At 41.0% G+C, this 19,567-nt stretch overlaps 1 protein-coding gene across 2 annotated transcripts; it reads right to left on the bottom strand.

Annotated features, from left to right (window-relative positions):
* Window positions 1-1,387: 1,387 nt before the first annotated feature.
* tbc1d8b (TBC1 domain family member 8B) lies at window positions 1,388-19,278 on the bottom strand. Of its 2 annotated transcripts, XM_079355375.1 has the most exons (21): window positions 18,974-19,278; window positions 15,424-15,534; window positions 15,041-15,159; window positions 14,567-14,792; window positions 13,932-14,172; window positions 13,134-13,341; window positions 12,837-13,004; window positions 12,586-12,747; window positions 12,237-12,387; window positions 11,871-12,085; window positions 11,197-11,314; window positions 10,824-11,109; window positions 10,610-10,739; window positions 10,424-10,522; window positions 10,273-10,341; window positions 9,954-10,194; window positions 9,780-9,845; window positions 4,950-5,042; window positions 4,736-4,783; window positions 4,530-4,627; window positions 1,388-4,430 (listed from the first exon to the last, which is right to left on the bottom strand). In XM_079355375.1, exons 1-21 carry the CDS (start codon window positions 19,098-19,100, stop codon window positions 4,005-4,007), a joined length of 3,402 nt encoding a protein of 1,133 aa, XP_079211501.1. In that variant the 5' UTR covers window positions 19,101-19,278; the 3' UTR covers window positions 1,388-4,004. The 2 variants fall into 2 exon arrangements, with proteins under 2 accessions (XP_079211501.1, XP_079211502.1); XM_079355376.1 differs by lacking the exon at window positions 4,950-5,042 and having other exon boundaries at window positions 18,974-19,277.
* Window positions 19,279-19,567: the final 289 nt, after the last annotated feature.

Genomic DNA, 19,567 nt, shown 5'->3' with positions numbered 1-19,567 from the left:
AGTTGACAAAACCATCAATTCAGTCTCATTTCCCACCTGTCCTTATGTCTTTACACTGAAAACCTGTTACTGTCTTTGGAGCCTTGCACGGTTAAGGTCTGGCTTACATCACTGAGCTGCTGAGGCCATATCCCACCAGCAGGTCCCTGAGGTTCTCTGACCATGGGGCCTGCTGGTTGTTCCTCACACAAGAAGACTGGGATAGACTGTGCATTCGATGTTGTGGTACCTACATTTTGGAAGTGTCTTTCTTGGAACTGAGAGCTGTGAACTCTATGCATACATTTAAGAAGCAGTTAAAGACCCATCTGTTTCGACTCGCCTTTGTTTGCTCTGTCTATATTTGATTTTATGTAACTGTTGGTAATGTCTATGCTCAATACTTTATTACAAAACGTTTTATGAACTCCGTTCTTGAAAGGAGCTATTTAAATTATCCTTACTCACCTACTATCTTAAAATAAGCATCTAGTAAGTCATAGCAGACTTAGTTATAGCTAGCATCCAAAACTATACTTCAGAATGATAGCCTGTTGTCAGACTGGACATTTGGCAAATAAAAATATGACCAATACCCCGAGAAAATTTAAAGAACTAAAGTCACCTGCCTTCAAGCTACCACAGTACACTGGCATGTACACAGCAGGGCCTTACCTCACACACTGGCAACAGTACTATGCTGGAGCTGGCAGACCAAAGTAGAAAGCATTCATGATTAAAGGATTCACAGGTACCAAAATGACCATAGCCTATGCAGCAGATGTGCAGTTCTATACACAATGTGGGGAACTAAGCTTTAACCCAGTAGCATGTCAAGAACGAGACCGGTAAACCTTCATCCACGGTCAATCAAATCAATTATTCAATCTTTATTTGTATAGTGCCAATCGACAAGTGTTATGCTGTGCTTGCAATTCATTGAAGACTTTAATTTCCCTCTGGATCAATAATCTATCTATCTATCTATCTATCTATCTATCTAAAGACACTTAACAAAAAGCAGGTAAAAGACCTTACTCTTTGTTATTTCATTTTACAAGAGAGCAGGTAAAAAGGTTTCCTCAGGATGAACCTCAGAGAGCTCAGGGAAAGATGTGGTTAGTAACTGAGATTTATGGTGGTGTTGCAGCAGAATGACTGAAGGAGCATCTTTATGTCATAGCACCAACAACCTTCAACTGGGGCCCTGAAGGAGGCAGAGACTGTAGGCGATGCTAAATCCAGAACCAGCAATCTTAAATCACTGTGACAAAGTGATGAGCACAGAGACGCCGGCTATGCGTTGGTATCACACTGGGTGACAATAACACAGGTACAACTTCACATTTTATGAGTCTCATTCTAATTTATGTCCGTTTAAAATAAGTGCTTTAAAATGAGCCAAGCCTTCTTACTGATGGATTTCGGTTTATTTGGGTGTCTTAGCCAGGGGGGGAAACAAAATCATAATCCAGCAGTTCAACAGAAATACCTGTGCTCCACATATTTTGCAAAATAAGTCTTTAATTTGAACAACAGACTCTTAAAGCTGTAGACTACATTAATACATTAAAGAACACTCAAATAAAGAAGTGGCTTAAGCATTATTAATGTGTACACTTTGTTTACAGTCTGTTCTTAATTAAAATATAACAGCATGAGGATTTCAGATCTGATATTTTTCTCCTGTATCTACAAGAAGCTTGTTTGATTTCTTTCCCCATTAAGAGGCGACAACAACCTTATGTTGTTGGGCTGTAGAAAATCTGAAGTGTCATTTTCTAAATCATGTAAATACAGTGACAGGAATTACTGAAGGACAATTTGGTCTCAAATGCCTTTCTGCATTTCTTCCAGAAAGACCAACAAGTTTGTTTTTGAAAGTGAACGTTCCCTTTTATCTAAATAGTTTCTAATCCTCTGTGCATTATCGTCTAGGCATGCAATTAACAGACATGAAAACTGAAAGGCTACAGCACATTTGATTGTGTGTAAAACTCTGATAACTGCCGGGGAACAGTGGTAATAAAATAGTCAGACCATGTTCACAGGTGATGTTCCCTCGCGGGATCAATAAAGTAAATCTTTTTCTAGAACAGAAACATGGTGGAAACTTTCTTTAAGGTGCTGAACTGAAGTTACTCATCAGGATTTTGAAGAAAAAACATCAAAGATGAGTGTACACCTTTTTTTTACACCAGTCATGTAAACAGTGTAAACATGCATCACCTCAGTTATAATGAATAATCAATGCTTGCATAACGCTCATTTTCGTTCAACAAAATATAACTAGCTGTAATTATTAACCCAATAATTACACAATGAAATACATTTCAGATGGCCCTTATACACATTTGTATGACACAAAATAAGCTGAAAAAGATACAGAAATGAAACAATTGCACTTTAAGAGCTTCTTAAATACTTGTTCTTGACACAGGTAGACGTTAAACTCTAGAAATCAGTGACTTTGGCCCCGAGAGTTGACAAGCTGCAGCTGCAGCTGCAGCAGTCACAACCTTTTTTTTTTTTTTAATTCCGGAAGCCTTGGAGATCTGGCCTAGATACAGGCATATCTATAACTTGTGACTCTCAAACAAATGTGCAAAAGATCCACTGCAGGTACAGGCAACAAGAAAGAAGAGCAGCAAAAGCACAGATAAGCAGAAATCAAAGGAAATAAAGTCAAGTCTGGCTTTCCGAGCAGTTCAGCTTGCAATTCATAGAAGACTAGCATAATGTGATAAAACCTTTACTATGCTACACATGCTCTATATTTCCTTGTTACAGACATTTGTAAGCTTTGTATTAATCAGTCATACACTTTAAAGTCCAAAGTCAAAAAAATATCCCTTTTCTCCCTTTTATTTACACAGATTGCACCCTGAGTTTTGATCAAACAAAATGTCCTTCTGGATGTTGAAGTTTTGTCCACAACAGTCTACTAGCTCGTATATTACATTTAAAGCCTCATAGATAGAATAATCAAACGACTATTGAACTTACGTATACGTACAAGATTCTTCACTTATACTAGAGCATAATATCCTACACATAGATTTTAGATGGACTTAAGCGAACAGTACAATCACCCACACTGTGCAGGTCACACGCAGACACCAGAGATTGCCCTACAGCAGCAATATGAAGTTCCATCTACTGGTACTATGAAGTTCAAATACTGGTATTGGTGAGACAGACGGATGAATATGCTGTGGCAGTACAGCGTCCTCTCAGCGATTATTGCAAATGTATGAATGCCATGATTGAATCCTGCAGCTCTCGATGCAATTAATCTGACAAACGTCTCAAATCAACGCATGGCTTCGAGGGACAACACTGCAGCAGTGCTGTCGATCCTGTTAACAGCATACACTAAAGTTGTGGGACACACAAGCACTTACAGATTTGTTTCCTAAAAGCAGTGGCGAGTTATCTGACAGAAAAAATACACCGAGATGTCCAGAATGTGGCCTGTAGACTCACCTTGTCTCAGGGTTATCTAGCTGTAAATCTCTACCTCACTATGACATCAGAGACGGCAGAAAGGACAAGCCCTTCTATTCCTGAATACATCGGGCAGAGCTCTTTGTCCCTTTCAAAACTATCATGTACACTATATATGCTCCATAGCATGGAGAAGGGCAAATATGATCAGCTTCAACTTAGATGAAACTGAGTTTACTTCAGGGGATCAAAAGTTGAAACCACATTAATCAGATACGAGGAATAACTCTAGTGGGTCATACTTAAAGTCAGTGACTTGTTATAATAGTGTTGATATTGTCTTGAGATATAATCTTTTTATAATCAGCCCTCTTTGCTGATCATCTGCTTGAACTCCCCTCACACACACATTGCACCACAGATTTGAATTCTAGCATCTCATCCACTTCAACAGCACTCCTTCTGTCTTCCTATGTCTCACGAAGAACCTGCTGCACTGTCCAAGAGGAGAAAGGAAATTCATGGTGTCCTCTGGGTTTAAATCAGAAGCATAGCATTAGCTCTACCATTTTGTTTACTTAAGCCTTAAGCTTCAGCTGAGCAACCTTAGCCTGTTCCAGTTTGGTCTGAACATCCACAGGCCTCTCAAAGAAGCTGACAATGGCCGGCTCATTAAGCAGAGAAGCCAGGACCTGCTCGAATGAAAACGACCACTCGATCTCTGTGAGGTCAGGCCCGGCATCCTGGCTGTTGCGTGAGATGTCAGAGCCCTCGGGCGTGTTGGAAGCGTCTTCGGTTGGAGACTCCTCCTCTGCAGAGGACGTAGTAGCGTTGGCGGGTTTTGTGGACTCGGACAGGCTGCTCGGCTCTTGCAGCCTCCGTCCGACCTCCTCCATCCTCAGGAGGAGGCTGGTCACGTGTGCCACGGCTCGGTACAGAACCTCCTCCTCTGGATCACCATGAAATATGTTGTACAGGGTTTTAGAGAACTGGATAAACTGGGTCTGCAATGAAAACAACAACATCAATACAGTAGGATCACAAAGGCTTTCCCCACTTTAAAATAAAGAAATAAAGATAAAAAAAATCATGGGCAGGATTACCTGATTTATTCTGGGTAGGTCTTTGATCGTTTCCTCTTTTTTAAGTATTTCATTTTGCCATTGTTTGAGGTAGGCCTGAAGGTCCACTTTCCCTCTGCCTGTCAATTTAAAACACTAACTCTTCACTATCTTTAACACCAAAGACAAACACAGTTTTGGTTTTACAATCATGATGTGTTTATGTTGCATTCAAGTACAAAAAGTACCTCTTTCAGGGCTTTTCCTAATCACACCATCTTCCGGAAGATCAAATGCTGAAATATAAAAAACAAAATGTAAAAAAAAAAAAAAACTTATCAGGCCAGTGTTTCAGTTATAGTCAATGACATCGAAGGAATCAAGCATGCAGATAGAATTACAGAAAAGGACATGAGTGCGATCTAAGGTTTTGAAGGAGAAGAAAAGAGTAAAGAAGCTAACCAGTGAGTCTACCCAAGTGAGAAGAGTCTTCAGTCACTGGGAGAAAGTACTGGATTTTTTGCTCCTTTAGGTGCAAAGGACTCCCTGTGAAAGCTACAAGAGACCGACTGTGAGTACACTCAGAGGAAAGATGAAGAGACGATTAACAGCAGAGATGACATTATGTTCAAGAAACAGACAGACGGTTGATTTAACATCGAATGATCAGTTTACGTCAATAAAATACATCTGTAAGGGCCTGATTTACTAAAGGTTTGTCTGTCTTAAAACCTGCACACCTGATACGACCCGCAAAAACTGTGCTATCCGATCTACCAACAGCGTGCGGTGAGGATTGCGTCTTTCATATGAGCAAAACAGCACGCATTGTTCGTTTAGTACGTTTGCCCCAACGTGCAAAATACTGGGAGGAGAAAATGTTAGTACACTCATTGTGATTTACAAAGCCAGGCAAAAACCGCGGTGACTGTGACAGTGCGTGAATTTAACACCTTTGAAAAGAACGTGCTAATCCAGGAGCCCAGTGTTACGCACAACAGGCTGCCGTTATTGTAGAGTTAGGAGACGTGACGTAAACAAGTAGAACATGCAAAATGACTTAAATGCCACCTCCTCCACGAGGTTTGCACCTGTTATCTTTCATGCAAATTTTCTTAGATCACCCGCAAAACACCTACAAACCAAACGAGAAATTTCTGGAGTGAACACGCAATTTAGTACTCTTTCTAAAGAGTACCTAGTACTCTCTTCCCTCCCCTCTCTCCCCTCTGCCCCCATGAACACTGAATCACTGGAACCTCCTCCTGTTTGAACATTGAAACAGAACCCTGGTCACTTATTGCACATTGCACACATGCACAAGTTCACTTTTCTTATAAATCTGGTTCTATACTCCATTTTATTTAACTTAATACTTTTGCACATTTAGGTTTATTAATGTAAATATTATTTATCTTTTTACATCTTTTTTACCTCTTTTTACCTTGTTTTATTTTATTTACCTTTTTCTTATCTACATTGCACCGTGGGGAGGGGGGAAACGTAATTTCGATTTCACTGTATGTGTGTATTTTGGAATTGACAAATAAAGAACCTTGATCCTTGATCATTGGAGTCTTAATAAATCAGGCCCTAAAAGTGAAGCTTTTAGGTCAAAGATTCAAATCGTTACAGAATAGTGTTTGACTGCACTGTTCTTGTAAATGTATTTGTTATAATGTATTAATTATAATGACTTTGTTATAAACTGATAACTCATTGTACAGTATTAGAGCATCCAGTATGACATTTATAGACGTCCCGCTGTGTTAACTTACAGAAGCTGTAACAGTAAATTAATGGATTCTGCTTGTGATGCCTCTTGCCTGTGTGAGATGTGCTACAGTGATATCCTCCAACCACCGTCAATAAACACTGTGTGGGGGGCGTGCATGCCTTTGTGGAAGCCGCTGCAGCATTAAACCGTTACCCTCACCAGCCAGGAGTGTCATTATATCTGCCCGATCACTTCGTGCTACATTAGCAGCTCAGCCTGACCACGGCCATGTTGTTTTGTCTTTTAGTTAGTCGGGGCCTCAAAATGAGTTGCTGACATTCAGGAACAGAAGGGACATGTGCTTTATTGAAACGCTTCCAATTTCATCGTGAAATCTAAAACTATTTAAAATCTTGATTTAAAGTCAGATTGTTAAACACTGTCCTGGTAGAAGATGTTTGTCAGGGCTTGAACATTTCTGCTGCCAAATAACTGTCTTTGTTAACAAGATATGATCACCTGTGAAAACTCATTGTGAGGTCAGACACAGGATGCAGTGTATGTATTGCAGTGGTCTGTCATTCTCAACACATGTACGACTTCATATTAATATTGCTGACCAACTTATAAACCATATATTTGTTATTTTCTCGAAGCAGAATCAAGGCTTCACTAATATGTTTCATTTGTTTTCTAACCGTGCAGTAAATCACTTCAGGCTCAGTGGAGCTGAAGATATAAGTTAAAGCTACATTGCACATAAATCTCGGTGCAGATGATTCTTCTCCCCCCCCCCATGTAGCATCTCCTGTCTGCTGATGTGATAGCAGCTGCTGTTTTTTGTGTTTGGCATGAAAACCTGCAGACTCTCAGCTCTAAGTAGCCCGTGACTTTCGTGCTTTAATCGATTAAGCGATTGGTCCAATTCCATGATCAGACTTTGATGTTGGCTCGCTGGATGTCAGCTCAGGGCTGTCCCACTGTCAAATTATCCAATTTAAAGTCTTGGTGGTTTATTTTTCATCCTACTCTGCACACAGCTCTTCTTAAGGGTAAAAAACCCCCACGGTAGGTTGTGACAGTGACGACAGTGTGTTGTTTAAAACAGAAACAATCGTTTGTTGTAGTTTTTGTGATGGCAGTCGATGATGACAACAACAATGAACAACTACACTAAAATCTTGGACAAAGACAGCAAACAAAGAAAGGCTGAATTCCTATTACTACTACTGGTGGAAATGTTTACCCGATGTCAATGTAAACAGGAATATCAGTGTCAGGGTAAAATACAATTACAAAAACGCTGTGCCACTCATCACTCAGTGCTTGGAGTGCACAACCATTGTGGTGGGTGCACAGATGACAGGGGAGGACTGGAAAGAAGCCAAAGAAATGACATACATCACACAAATATTCTTTAGGACTTGTATTGACTTTGACCTATTCTAAACCAAGTCTAGATTATACAGCAAAACATACTTTCTGTCTCCAAAGTAAGAATGGCTTCTTTTCTACATCAACAAAAAATGTAACATCTACGGTTTATTCAAGCAAACTTGTTTTTGTTTGGGTTTTTTTTTTACCTCAGTTTGAATTCAATAAATGGATTCATCATTTCCTTTAGAGTTTTGTTTATCCGGTTTGAAAGCAGCATTTGAAGCATGAACAATTCAGCAACAACAGAGAAGAGAGATATCAGCTGCCAGATGTGTGTTGGAACTGTTTGATTTGTCTTTCTGGAAATCCATTTTAGCATCGTAAAAGTGAGGAGGATATGCATCTTGTTGGTCTAATACTTATTTTGGAGACAACAATAGCCCTCTAGGTCCACTTACATTTTTAAGGATTTGTTTATGCATGTACGTCTATAACAATAATTTTTTTTTTTTAACTTTATTGACCCCACGAGGGGAAATTCGGTTTACACTTCTTTGATGGACATGAACACACACGTAGGCTGAAACACACTCCAGCGCAAACAGGAGCCTTCGTGACATGCATTAATGGAGAGGTCTTAGAGTGAGGGGGCTGCCTACCGCTCCAGAGCAGTTTTTGGGGTTCGGTGCCTTGCTCAAGGGCACCTCGGCAGTGCTCAGGAAGTGGACAAACCAATTTCCGGACTTGAACCGACAACCCTCCGGTTCCCAACCCAGGTCCCTACAGACTGAGCTGCTGCCGCCCCTCTCTTATGTATGTATGAATGCATGGATGCATGGGTGAACGGATGAATGGATGGATGGATGGATAGATGGATGGATGGATGGATGAATGGATGCATGCATGGGTGAATGGATGGATGGATGGATGGGTGGACAAAACCTATTTGTCAGAGATTAATTAAGAAATTACCCAAAATGAGCCTGCTTCACCGTCTCTGTTGAAACAACAACACATGTTTCAGAGACATCTGCCTAAAAGAACAGAAGACACTGTCCAAGATTCTTTTTGGTCCCGGCATCGTTGCACTGTGTGCTACAGTACATGACAATTGCAGAAGCTAAACACAAAAGAAAATACTTCATGTTGGATTCAAAGAAGGAAATACAGACTGTGAAAAAATTGTGTTCACATCTAGAATTTCTGCTCACGAGTCTTCACTTTTATATGAAATCAATGATTGCTGTGAAACGTGAGCCGCTTCCAGGGTTTAAGGACAGTCCAGTGTCCACTGTGTGAAGGATAACACAATGGGAAGCTCTGAAGCTCTTCACCTTCACATCAAGAGAACTTAACACGCTCTTATTGGAGCGGCCTCTTTTATTTGGTTTCACACAGGTCTAAGCAGTAAAACTACCAGATCATAGTCTGAATGTGGGTATTAAATGATTAATTTGGCCTGTGGAAACTCGATGTGGCCTTCCTCTGGACTCGAAGCATGAAACAAGCTTTGCTGCTTGATGTTCACTTGCAGAGCCACTCACAAACGGTGACTCAGTGCTCTTCTGATGGTTATATGTCACGGGTAATCAGAGCAATTCTTCCTCATCACAGATCCTCTCTGTGCACTAGCTCACTGCAAAATAGCCTCACCGCTCCTAACACCCCTTGTTGCCATGGCAAAGTTCATTCACCCAGCACAGACTATATGACCTATTCTTACCCCAGCTTCTCAGCACGCAGTGACACGTCACACAGACAAGAGACACATATTCAAGGACAGCTCGAGTCCCAAGGCAAAGTGCTCCGTCGACAAATACTGCGTCAGGGACTGGAATATTGAAAAGGCAACTCAAACATTTACTGGCTCTGATGTCTCTCTATCTGACCTCATGGGCTATCTCTGTCTGCGTCTGTATGTTGGCTGCAGTTGTGTCATTGTTGAAGTCATGTGAAGGTTTTGACGTACATTTTAGAAACTGTTAAGAATGCAGCATGACAAACATGTGCTGTCTTTGAACTCTGAGCGTGCAGGAGTATGGAGGGTCATAACTGTCGCCATGTTGTGAGAGAAATGGGCCGAGGCTAAAGGTACACTAACAAAACAAATGGGTTAAGATAAGGAGAGGTCACGTTTGAATCATCGAGTGTCTTTTAGGATCACGTCCTGAACGCTTTGTGGGTTGTTTGTGACTCACCTGGTGGCAGGTGAAGCTTGAAGAGAAATTTCAGCTTGTTTGTGAAAGATCCACTGTACAAAGTGTCTGCAGGAGAAGAAAAAAACATATTCATTCAATTTCAAGTATTCTGCAGAAAGGATACTGAGCTTAGCGGCTACACTGATAGAGAGCAGAAAAATGAGTAAAAACTACCAAGAGCGTAGCAGAACTCTTTAAAGTTAATAAGGCCGTCCTGATTCTCGTCAATCAGACGGAAGATCCACAGGGAGAGGGTGCTCTTGTTGCTACAGAATGCCCAGGGCTCCAGCAGGGAGAAGAGCGTGCTGAACTGTTGAAAACCCAGCTGGTACTGCTCTAAGTAAGCCAGGCTGGGGTCGTGATGGATCAAAGCCGGGCTCTTCATTGTCCAGTAGCAGCTGAGGAAATGCTGCCTCTGAAGATGAAAAAGGTAAAACATGACCTGACAAATCTCATTTTTATAAAAGCCGTTAGCACTGTGTCTTTAACTCACTTTGAACAAGTTATAAAGCTTGTCAAGCTGTGGAGCAGTGAATCGTACTTCTTGAGACACCACTCGAATCTGAAAACACAAATAAATTCCTCTTTTATATCATCAACACAACACATTGACACCAACTACAGTGACTAAAAAGGCTACCTACAACATTTTGTTTGGTTGTATCCTCCAGCGTCTGGATCACATGTAGCTTGTTTCTTTTACGTGAACTTTCGACTTCCTCTGTCCGCATGTTTCCGTATTTCTAAAAAAAAAGAAGAAAAGAGCAGCGTTATCAGTTCATTAATCTGTTTAATCAGCACAAAACTAACGCAGAGGAATATTGTAGTACCTCATAGGCCTCTCGGATAAGCTCGCTGATGTCCACATTGAAGTGGGATGCTTTATCGTTGTTGCCCACAGGAGCTTGCTGCACGGTTGGAGGCAGCGGACTGTCTTTGTTCGTCACACTGTCAAAGAATCTGACACCCCAAAAAGAGACACAGTAAAACACACAGTAATAATGTCTAAAAGACATCAGGCCTGCTTTGTTTGTGTTCACAGACTTGTTAAGGGTGGTGACGGCCTCTGCGTCATCGTGGCAGCTGATCAGAGCCTCCATGTTGTAGTCCAGCACAGCCAGGCCAAGTTGCAGAATGGCTTTGATCCCGTCATAGAAGAAACAGTCGACCACATTCACAGCACTCTCGATGGGTAGGACACTGATGAAGAGAGTGAGGAACCAGGACAAGGAAACGGACGAGAAGAAGCTCAGGTCCGTCATGTGCTCCACCAGCTGAGGGAGGTTTTCCCGAATCAGATCCTCGAACACGGCCTGGTCAACCAAAGCGCCTGACGAACATGAGCAACATGTACAAATAAATGAAATCCTTCAAATTGACCCAACAAAAACAGTCAATCTTCTGCTTCCCCTCTCACCAATAATTCTCCGGTTAAAGTAATCCGGTAGCATCCTCTCACAGACGGCCACCAGCAGCCAGAAAGCCTCCTCTTCTTTAGCGTAGAGCAGGAGCACTGAGGTGAGAATGTTCATGGCCTGAATCAAAAAAACAAAAAGAAACCACAAAAGGTGAAAAGAGAGACACTTCAGTTGTAAGCAAAAGGTTCACTGCAGAAAGCTGGCCTGTGTAAAAGTGTGTGAGTGTTAACAAGGATCCTTTTTAGGAGCCTAACAGCCTCAATAAAAATGTTTTCACAGGTTGTCGATCTCCTGTGGCCTTTATTTAGCTCTGGACCTTTTATCCTTGATAAATACTAAGCCTTGAAAAAACTCTCTTCTCTTCTGTGGTCTCTATTTATCACTCTCAGTACAGGAGACTGGGCTTTAAAACTATTGGGTGTCATTACTTTAGTCTTTAAAATAACTATGACCACAGCTGTGATTGTAAAAACAGCAAGATGGTCTCAGAAACTTGCAATAAACACAAGAAATTATGAATGGGAGAATATTGGCTGGACAGTTTCTGTTAGCTATGTTTTTAATGCATGTTATATTTTTCTAATAAACACATTTCCTTTAATAATCTGTGACTGACCCTAAGACAGACTGTGTGTTATCACTGTGATCAACCAGCCTGAAGAAATCAAAGTACCTGGCAATATCCAATTTTTGGGTTCCTGTATGCATAGGCTGTGAGGACTCTTCTCAAAGCTGAGATTCCTGTGTCGCTCTGAAAGGCGGGGTGCTCTGGAAGTGAGCGATGCAAGTCTCTCTCGATCTCATCTGTAGCCAAAGTGCTTGTGCCCAGGGACTGTTCAACCAGCTCAGTGTAGTACCCGGGGTGAGTGGCCATGTCATTCACAGCTCCTACAGAGGCAGAACCACAGGAAGCCTAAAACATGCAGCTAAGATCCTACACCAACCATGTTGTGCTTAATTATGAATGTGGAACGAGTGTTTGAGGACTTAACAGTGTCAATCATGCAGGGCTGCAGATAACTGGCATGTTCGTACATACCTGAAAACAGCATCCACAGCTCTCCTCTCAACGCTTCAGGAACACCACGGACGATCAAGTCTCGCGTCTTCCTGGTGAAGAACATACTCGTGCCGCGTCCGTATTCAGAGAAGTGTATGTTCCAAGACTGTTCCTTCATCTTTTCTTTCAGCTGTCAATCACGCAGAGAACACAGTAGAGTTTTGTTGCACAATCCTCTTTGCTGGTAAAAACAGATTCATGTTACATTTTTGTTCAAGTCCACCCCTGAACTGCTGACACATACTCGCAAACACCTCCGTACAGCCAAGCATGGGAGGGTTTCGTTTATTGTGGTGTATCTTTCCATTTGAATGACAATGATGTTTACCATTTTGGGGTCAAGGTTTTCAACATCCTGTGGGTGGAAAACGGTCATGAGAGCCTCTGTGCTCACAGCCTTGCTGCAGTCTTTCTGTCCCACCATCAGTGTGACGTCCTCTGGGTTGTCCTCAAAGTGGTTGATGAGTGACTGGCACTCACCCCTTATAGCCTTTGGAGAGAGTTAGAAAAGCCTGCGTTACTGCCATACATAAAACAAAGTGGATAATACAAATAAAAAGAACAGGTAAAAGAGATTACCTCTGTCGAAGCAGAGTGTTGAGGACTTGGACTGATGCCACACCTGCTGCGGATTGTGTTGGCAAGCCGTTGATATTCCCGCACCTCCGAGAAACGGAGTGCCCTCTTTCCACGCACACACACTGTCAAAGCCCTGCTGCTGGTGTCTGGCTTCTCAACATTTACAACCTGGGAGGAGATAACATTGAAAGGCCGGATAGTTCCTTTTTTTAAAGATTTCTGCTGTACATTTGTATGGTGCGTTTTAAAACATTACTTTACTGAAAGTGCTTTTGTACCACATTTATTCCATTATACCTCTCGCATTGGAATAATGACATGGCACTGGCTGCCATCTTGGCTGGCGAAACACAGGTAGTTCTCGGACAGACAGATCTTGCCAAGCGTGTTGAAATGACTAAAGGGAACCCACAGGAAGCTCTCATGAACCTCCAACAGATTTTCCTCTTTGGGGAGCCTGAAAAATGTCCGAAACTGCTCACTCTTTGAGTGAGCTTCTAGGCCTCTGTGGGGGAAGAAAAAAAAAAAAAAAAAAGGAAAGTCAAGGTTAAAAAAATCATGATGAAGCTTTCCTTATTCATCCCTAAACAGGCCTCCAGACTCATGCAGCGCAGACAGCTCCCGTCACGGCTGGACGTCACTTTACATACTCGTATTTTAAAGGGACTGAAATATATTTCTTTGCTTTCTAGTTCTGTCAAATCGGAATAAAAAGAGAAAAAAAAAAAAAAGACTACTGTAAATTGTAAATCAAAGTGTGGTTGGATGCATTATTTGGATATATGGTTTCTTAATTGCCCTTGTGTGAATCTTTATTCTTAATTTACAGCAACCCAAATTTAAATGAATACACTAAGCCTTATTTTGTTATGCCTACATAAAACTAAAGCTAGAATATAGCTCAAGTGTTCAAAGTGAACGACAACGGCTAGTTGCTTTTAAATGACCTGTCACTGTTGTTTTTATGTCTGACCTGCCCTGCCACTCCAAACAAATTAAAACAAACACAGATGCAGTTTGACTCAGGTCACACTTTATGTTTTCATTGCTTCTTCAAGCTGTCAGCCTGCGCCTGCAGCACGAGGCAGACCGTACCTCTTGGTAATCTGCAGAGGGTCTGAGAGTGCTGGCTCTCTTTGGAAGGCCTCTTTATCGAAAAGGCGCTTGATGGAGTAGTCGGCCAGCTGTTCCATGATGACAAACGTTTCATTCAGGTGCAGCAGCATGGAGAAGTAGTGATCCTCCCCGTGAGCCAAGACGTGGATGCTCTCAGTCAGGATCACATTAGAGGTTTTTTCCAGCCTCCATATGTCATCCCAGGAAATGACCAGTTTCACTGCAGAGTCATAACAAGGGAAAAAAGGGATCAGGAAAATGGAGCTAAAGGGGAGTTATAATCATGCACTAAGTTTTACACATCCACATGTTTTATAATAAAACTTAAAAGCTTTAGCGCAACACCATTATTTCCTAAAATGTCACTCTTTGAGGAAATTCAGTGTTATCCATTATTCATTATTATCCACACTGCCTTGATAGACTGCCTCCCATGTTGGCCTTTTTCTTTACCATTACCTAAGCTGTCATTAACTTGCTGCCTTTTGTAATGAAAATGTGTTCCATTAAAGCCGACTTCAGTGGCTGCCACTGCCTTTTGTTATCACCAGTTCACTTTATAGGGAATCAAAATGTCAGCTCATGTCAATTAAACACGAACAGAAAAGTCTCACCCTCAGATCCCAGCAGATATGAATAGAAGCACAGGAAGTTAGTGCTGAGGTAGAGCCAGCCCTGGCACGGCATGCTGCCTTTCCAGTAGCTGCATGAGTAATATGTGACCAGCTTTTCCTGGGGCGGAAGCTCGAACCACTTCTCGAACCTCAAAAATGCTTCTCTGAACTTCTCGGGATCATCCTCCAGCACCATGGACAACTTTCCTTCCTCGGCAATAAGACCCTGACACATTAAACATCACGTCATTATGGGTCATCAAAAAAGACAGTACTGAGAGAGTTCCTGCTCTTGACCCGTCACACAGAAAACCAGGTTTAATCAGGTTTAAGTTGCTGACAGTCAGAGAGTGATGAGGTACAAGAATTAAGAGTTCATTATCACATTGAGCGTTACAATTACATCCCTGCTGAGAGATGATCTTGTTAGCATATTAGCTTTTTTGCGGCGTCTGAGTCCCTGTAAGTTCTTACTCTAATCTTGCCCTGTACAAAGCTGGTGATGTCTTCACTGGAGTCAAACACGGAGAGGGTCCTCATGATGTTCTGCTGCAGCCAATCCCAGTGCTGAACGATTTCCTCATTGGTGACACCTGAACCAACATCAAGGGTGGAAAAGTGTTATGTGTTAAATACCAAGCCAGTGCTTATGTTTACCTGAAAAATATATATATGTATTTTACAAGTAATATTTCTCCTGTACACGGACTAAGAATATATGATTTTAAGTCATTTTGTCTTTAGTACAAAACTTTTATGAATCTTTTATTTTAAGAAATGACTCAAATGTGCATCATCTTCTGCGTGTATCACTTTTGATATGTTTTTGAGAATGATGCTAAAAGATGTTGACATACCACATGCTATCGACCAGTACACCTGTGAGTCTGGTGTGTGATGTAGAATCCTGAACGGAGCCACTTTGGATGTTGAGTCCAACATGGTGTCAAGTGTTCCGACGAGGAGCCCTACAACAAAAGATATATTCACATCTCAGATCAAATTATCACACATGGAAGAAAGACAAGTATCAGACCCTTTCCTAATATGAACTATGGTTTAACAAAACAATAATGCCATTATTTGGACACAAAGAATGATTGACATCTGACAGCGTTGAATATGTTGTGTTATCTTCATTCTGGAGAAGAATTGTTGGATGTCTCTGCAGCACTACAGGGCTTCATAACCTGTTAAGACTCACATTTTACACTAAAATACAAAGTCTGCTAAACATTTTATTGTAAGTCCATTTATAAACAATCCCCACTTGCAGCTCATAATACAGTTATGCTTTTGAGTTTTTACAACTATTTCACATAAAAAAAGATCACAACAAGTGTGTTTCTGCTGCGTAGTGAAGCGTCAACCTTAATCAACCGTTTGTCCATCAAATGACAGTGACAGGATCCCCCACAGTTTTGATATCCTGCCTGTCATTGTCTTACAGCTTATTGTCTGTTTCTATGCCTGCGCTCTTTAAAGCTGTTTTTCTCCTCTGTTGTTTCTAAAAACTTGGATGTGGGTTATTTACCCATCAAAGAAAAGTTGTCCGTTTCCAAGACAAAAGTGACAGAATGCACCTTCATCCACAAAGTCCATTGAGAGCCAGCAATTGTTTCTCCTCCTGTGTGGGCTGGTTTTTCATTGCTCGTTAATTCTATTGAAATAACAATCGTTTAAAATCAACCTACGGCTCTTATAACAAAGTGACTTTTGGTTCGATAATGTCTTTTAATTCAGCTTTATAGCTATGCTTCTAAACTGACCAGAGAGATACTTGCCTCTGAAAAACAATTAAAGGAATCAAAAATGACATACTGTAGTGTCATGCCACGTGTTAGTCTGTGTATTCAAAGACATGACACCAGAAATGAGAGATCCCACTGCTGAGCTGCACAGCTAAAATTAGCCAAATCTGTTACCTGTACCACTTCTGTGTGACAAGCCCTCCATGAATAATTAACAAGGTCGATTCATGCACCGCATCATCAGCATTACACCGGCCTGCCTTCTGACTGTGGGTCAGCTCCCACATGTTGTAACACTGAGCTGCCAAGTAGGGTATAGGATTCACAGGATCAAACACAGTTCAGATAAATGATGTTCTCATCAGAGCAGAACAACGGCCCACAGGAGAGGGCCGACTTAAACACACCCAGAGAAACCAGACATAAACGGCTCTTCAGCTGGAGAGGGCTTCAAGTGCAGCATGCTGGATGTACAATCAGGTCCTATTTAACCTCCACTGTCAGATCAACGACAGGTCTTCAGCTACAACACCAGTCATTATCATTCATTATAGTTAATTACCTAACTGCTGTCACATTTGGACTGCGATTAGAAACTGTACGTCACAAGTGGTGTTGTGCATTACTTCTATACTGTCAGGTGTTTTTCAACAATAGCAAAGAATGTGATGCAGTAACTAGTTTCACATTTCAGGTTGTGTCTGAATCAGAAACTTGCTGTGGGATTAGTAAGATGTGAGAACCTGAGGGCGCACAAGTTGCATCATTAGGAGCGCTGCTATTGTTAAGCGATCACACATTAGTGCTTTGTTAGAAAGCCTGTTAAGCCATTTGTTGGAACATGCAACACTCATTCCTTAAAAACTGAAGGTATACTAATTTATTGAACTTTGTTTTGGGGTTTTTTGTGCTAAAAATCAGTAAAATTTACAAAATTGGAAGGTGCTTGATTCAATTCAAATAAAGAAATAAAAGACATCTAAGCACAATAGATATTATTTCCCTTGGAGAGGTGTGAAATATCAGAACATCAAAGTGATATACTGAAGCATATTAATAAACTGGTTTTGTTAAATTTGACAAATGACTACATCATCTCACCAAAATAATAATATTTAACAGTCACATATTTTGCGAAACACATTTTATGATGTTTTTCTAAAAGAATGTGTCCCTAGTGTGTCTACAAACCCGTTATTTGAAAAGCCCATCATCATTTTCGGGAAGATTTTCTGAGATTTTACCATTATGACATCACAAAGGGCAGTAACCCTTCCTCCAGGTGGGTGACACTCTCACAGCTAGGTTTTTGTTCTGCCCTTATAAATTTGCCTTCTAGACCATAAACAATAGGGCATGGTGCAAGAGAGCCTAAACCCCGCCCTTCAGAGAAGTGTGGTCAAGCAGCTCACCTGTATTTAAAGCGACAGACAGAGAAACAGGCTGTTCTCAGCAGGGCCAGGTAGGAGTTTATAGGCATGTTTCAGTGAGCCTTTAGACTCATTTAATCTGGTTGAAAAGGAGGGTATATATGTCATCTCACTTTATTTTTTTTACTAGTTGGAATATTTAAGGGAAATCCTGGTGTATTTATTATTATTAGTTTTTCATATGTTTTATGCTTTTCAACTTTGTATTCCATGTTATGTTGTTTAGTTACCAACATTGTGTTTGATATCCTGCCGCTGTAACACCACAACTTCCCAGCTTGGGAACAATTAAGTATCTATCGATGCATCTATCTATCTAATCTGTGATCTTTAATTGATTTTGTCACAGTATTGGACTGTGGCAGACTTAATGATATCAGGAAATGCTGCACGGATGTTCAACACGTTCTATAATAACATAGTGTGATAAAACTGACATGTTTACATAGCACAAACACAAGTTCATTTTGAAAGTAATATGCAAAACATTAACTAGTTGTTTTATACTGGAGTGGGTGGGTGCTCATCTATTTGTCTGTAATCATTAAACTGTTAATTTGATTTCCTGTTGGTAATGTTTTGCATTGATTGGCAGCTTGCTAAATTAATCAGATAGAAACTAAGAGGTCAGGGTGATTCTCCTCACTTTAAATCAACATCTCATCGCAGAAAACCTTTGACAAAACATAAATCATATTGAGACTGAAAGCTTGCCTGAGCTTAAATTTCAACATGAAGTAGCAGACACATTTATTGTTCAGGCAGAACCAGTCTTTGACATTGCAGTGACATTATAAATTCAAGAGTTTTTCTAAATGTTCCCAGTCTGAGGGAGAAACTGGCTCCAGGGGAGAAGGAACAAAACAAAACGTCATAGTCCATGTTCACTCCGTGTCATCTCTGTGCTTTGTAAATAAGAGCGAACCCAAGTTAAGTCAATATATTGACCCTGCACTGTAGCAGCATGCTGTGTCAGCATTAGAAACCAGCTGTCACATTCATAAACTAAATCATGTCTGACAGTCCTACCTGTTGCTATGAGAATATTTTCCTGTAGAGACTCTTACACAGGCGGTACCGCCCATAAATATGGCAAACATCACGCTAGCTAAGCAAAGGTATGACGAGTTAACCCGTTCATTACTTAATTGTGTTATTGCTTATTAAGCGAAGAGGCAGCAGCTGTGATACACGCGCGAGGAGGTGAAAACAACCGGTAACGTCACCTGTCAAACCGCCTCCACCTTCTCCGTACCCCCGTCTCCTTTGCAGCACGAAATACTCGTTATCCTTCTCCGTGACCCATAACTTAAAGGCATTTTTCAGCAGAATCTCTTCAGGTTTGAGCCACATGTTTCCAAATGTCACAGAGCTATCTATCTCACTGACATGACACAATAATCCGTTACGTCGCGCGACATCAAGCCCGTGGACATTTGTTTTGTGTCCGACTCCCTCCCTTCCCACGTCGACAAGAAATGCTGCCAGAGCTGCAAGGCATTCTGGGATTGTAGTTTCCGAAGAGAAGGCGGTCTTCTCGTGCGCTCTAATGAATGAGTTGCAGACAAATTAGCCGAAATGATTGTGATTGCTAATTTTTTTTTTTATTCCATATTATTTTTATATACTGTACGTAGCTGAGACAATAGTCCAAAATTCTTTTAAAGAAATCCATGAAAACACTTTTTGACCTATAACTCTTAACCTCGAAATACTCCATGAAGGCCTCAAAAAAGTGGATAAATTCCATATTATGAAATTGCCCTCACTACTGCATATGTTTAAATATTAGCTGTCCACTGTCCATATGTTAAAGTGGC

The sequence above is a fragment of the Symphodus melops genome (genome assembly GCF_947650265.1).
Source record: "Symphodus melops genome assembly, chromosome: 11".
In the NCBI taxonomy this organism is placed as follows: domain Eukaryota; kingdom Metazoa; phylum Chordata; class Actinopteri; order Labriformes; family Labridae; genus Symphodus; species Symphodus melops.
This window is presented reverse-complemented; position numbering and strand designations above follow the sequence as displayed.

Excerpts from the sequence above, each read along its gene's own strand:
- tbc1d8b (XM_079355375.1), bottom strand. The coding sequence starts at position 19,100 with ATGTGGCTCAAACCTGAAGAGATTCTGCTGAAAAATGCCTTTAAGTTA. Across the intron at positions 4,628-4,735 it reads TAGGAAAAGCCCTGAAAGAG|GCAGAGGGAAAGTGGACCTT; the intron begins GTACTTTTTGTA and ends TTAAATTGACAG. Across the intron at positions 4,431-4,529 it reads ACCTACCCAGAATAAATCAG|ACCCAGTTTATCCAGTTCTC; the intron begins GTAATCCTGCCC and ends TTTTCATTGCAG.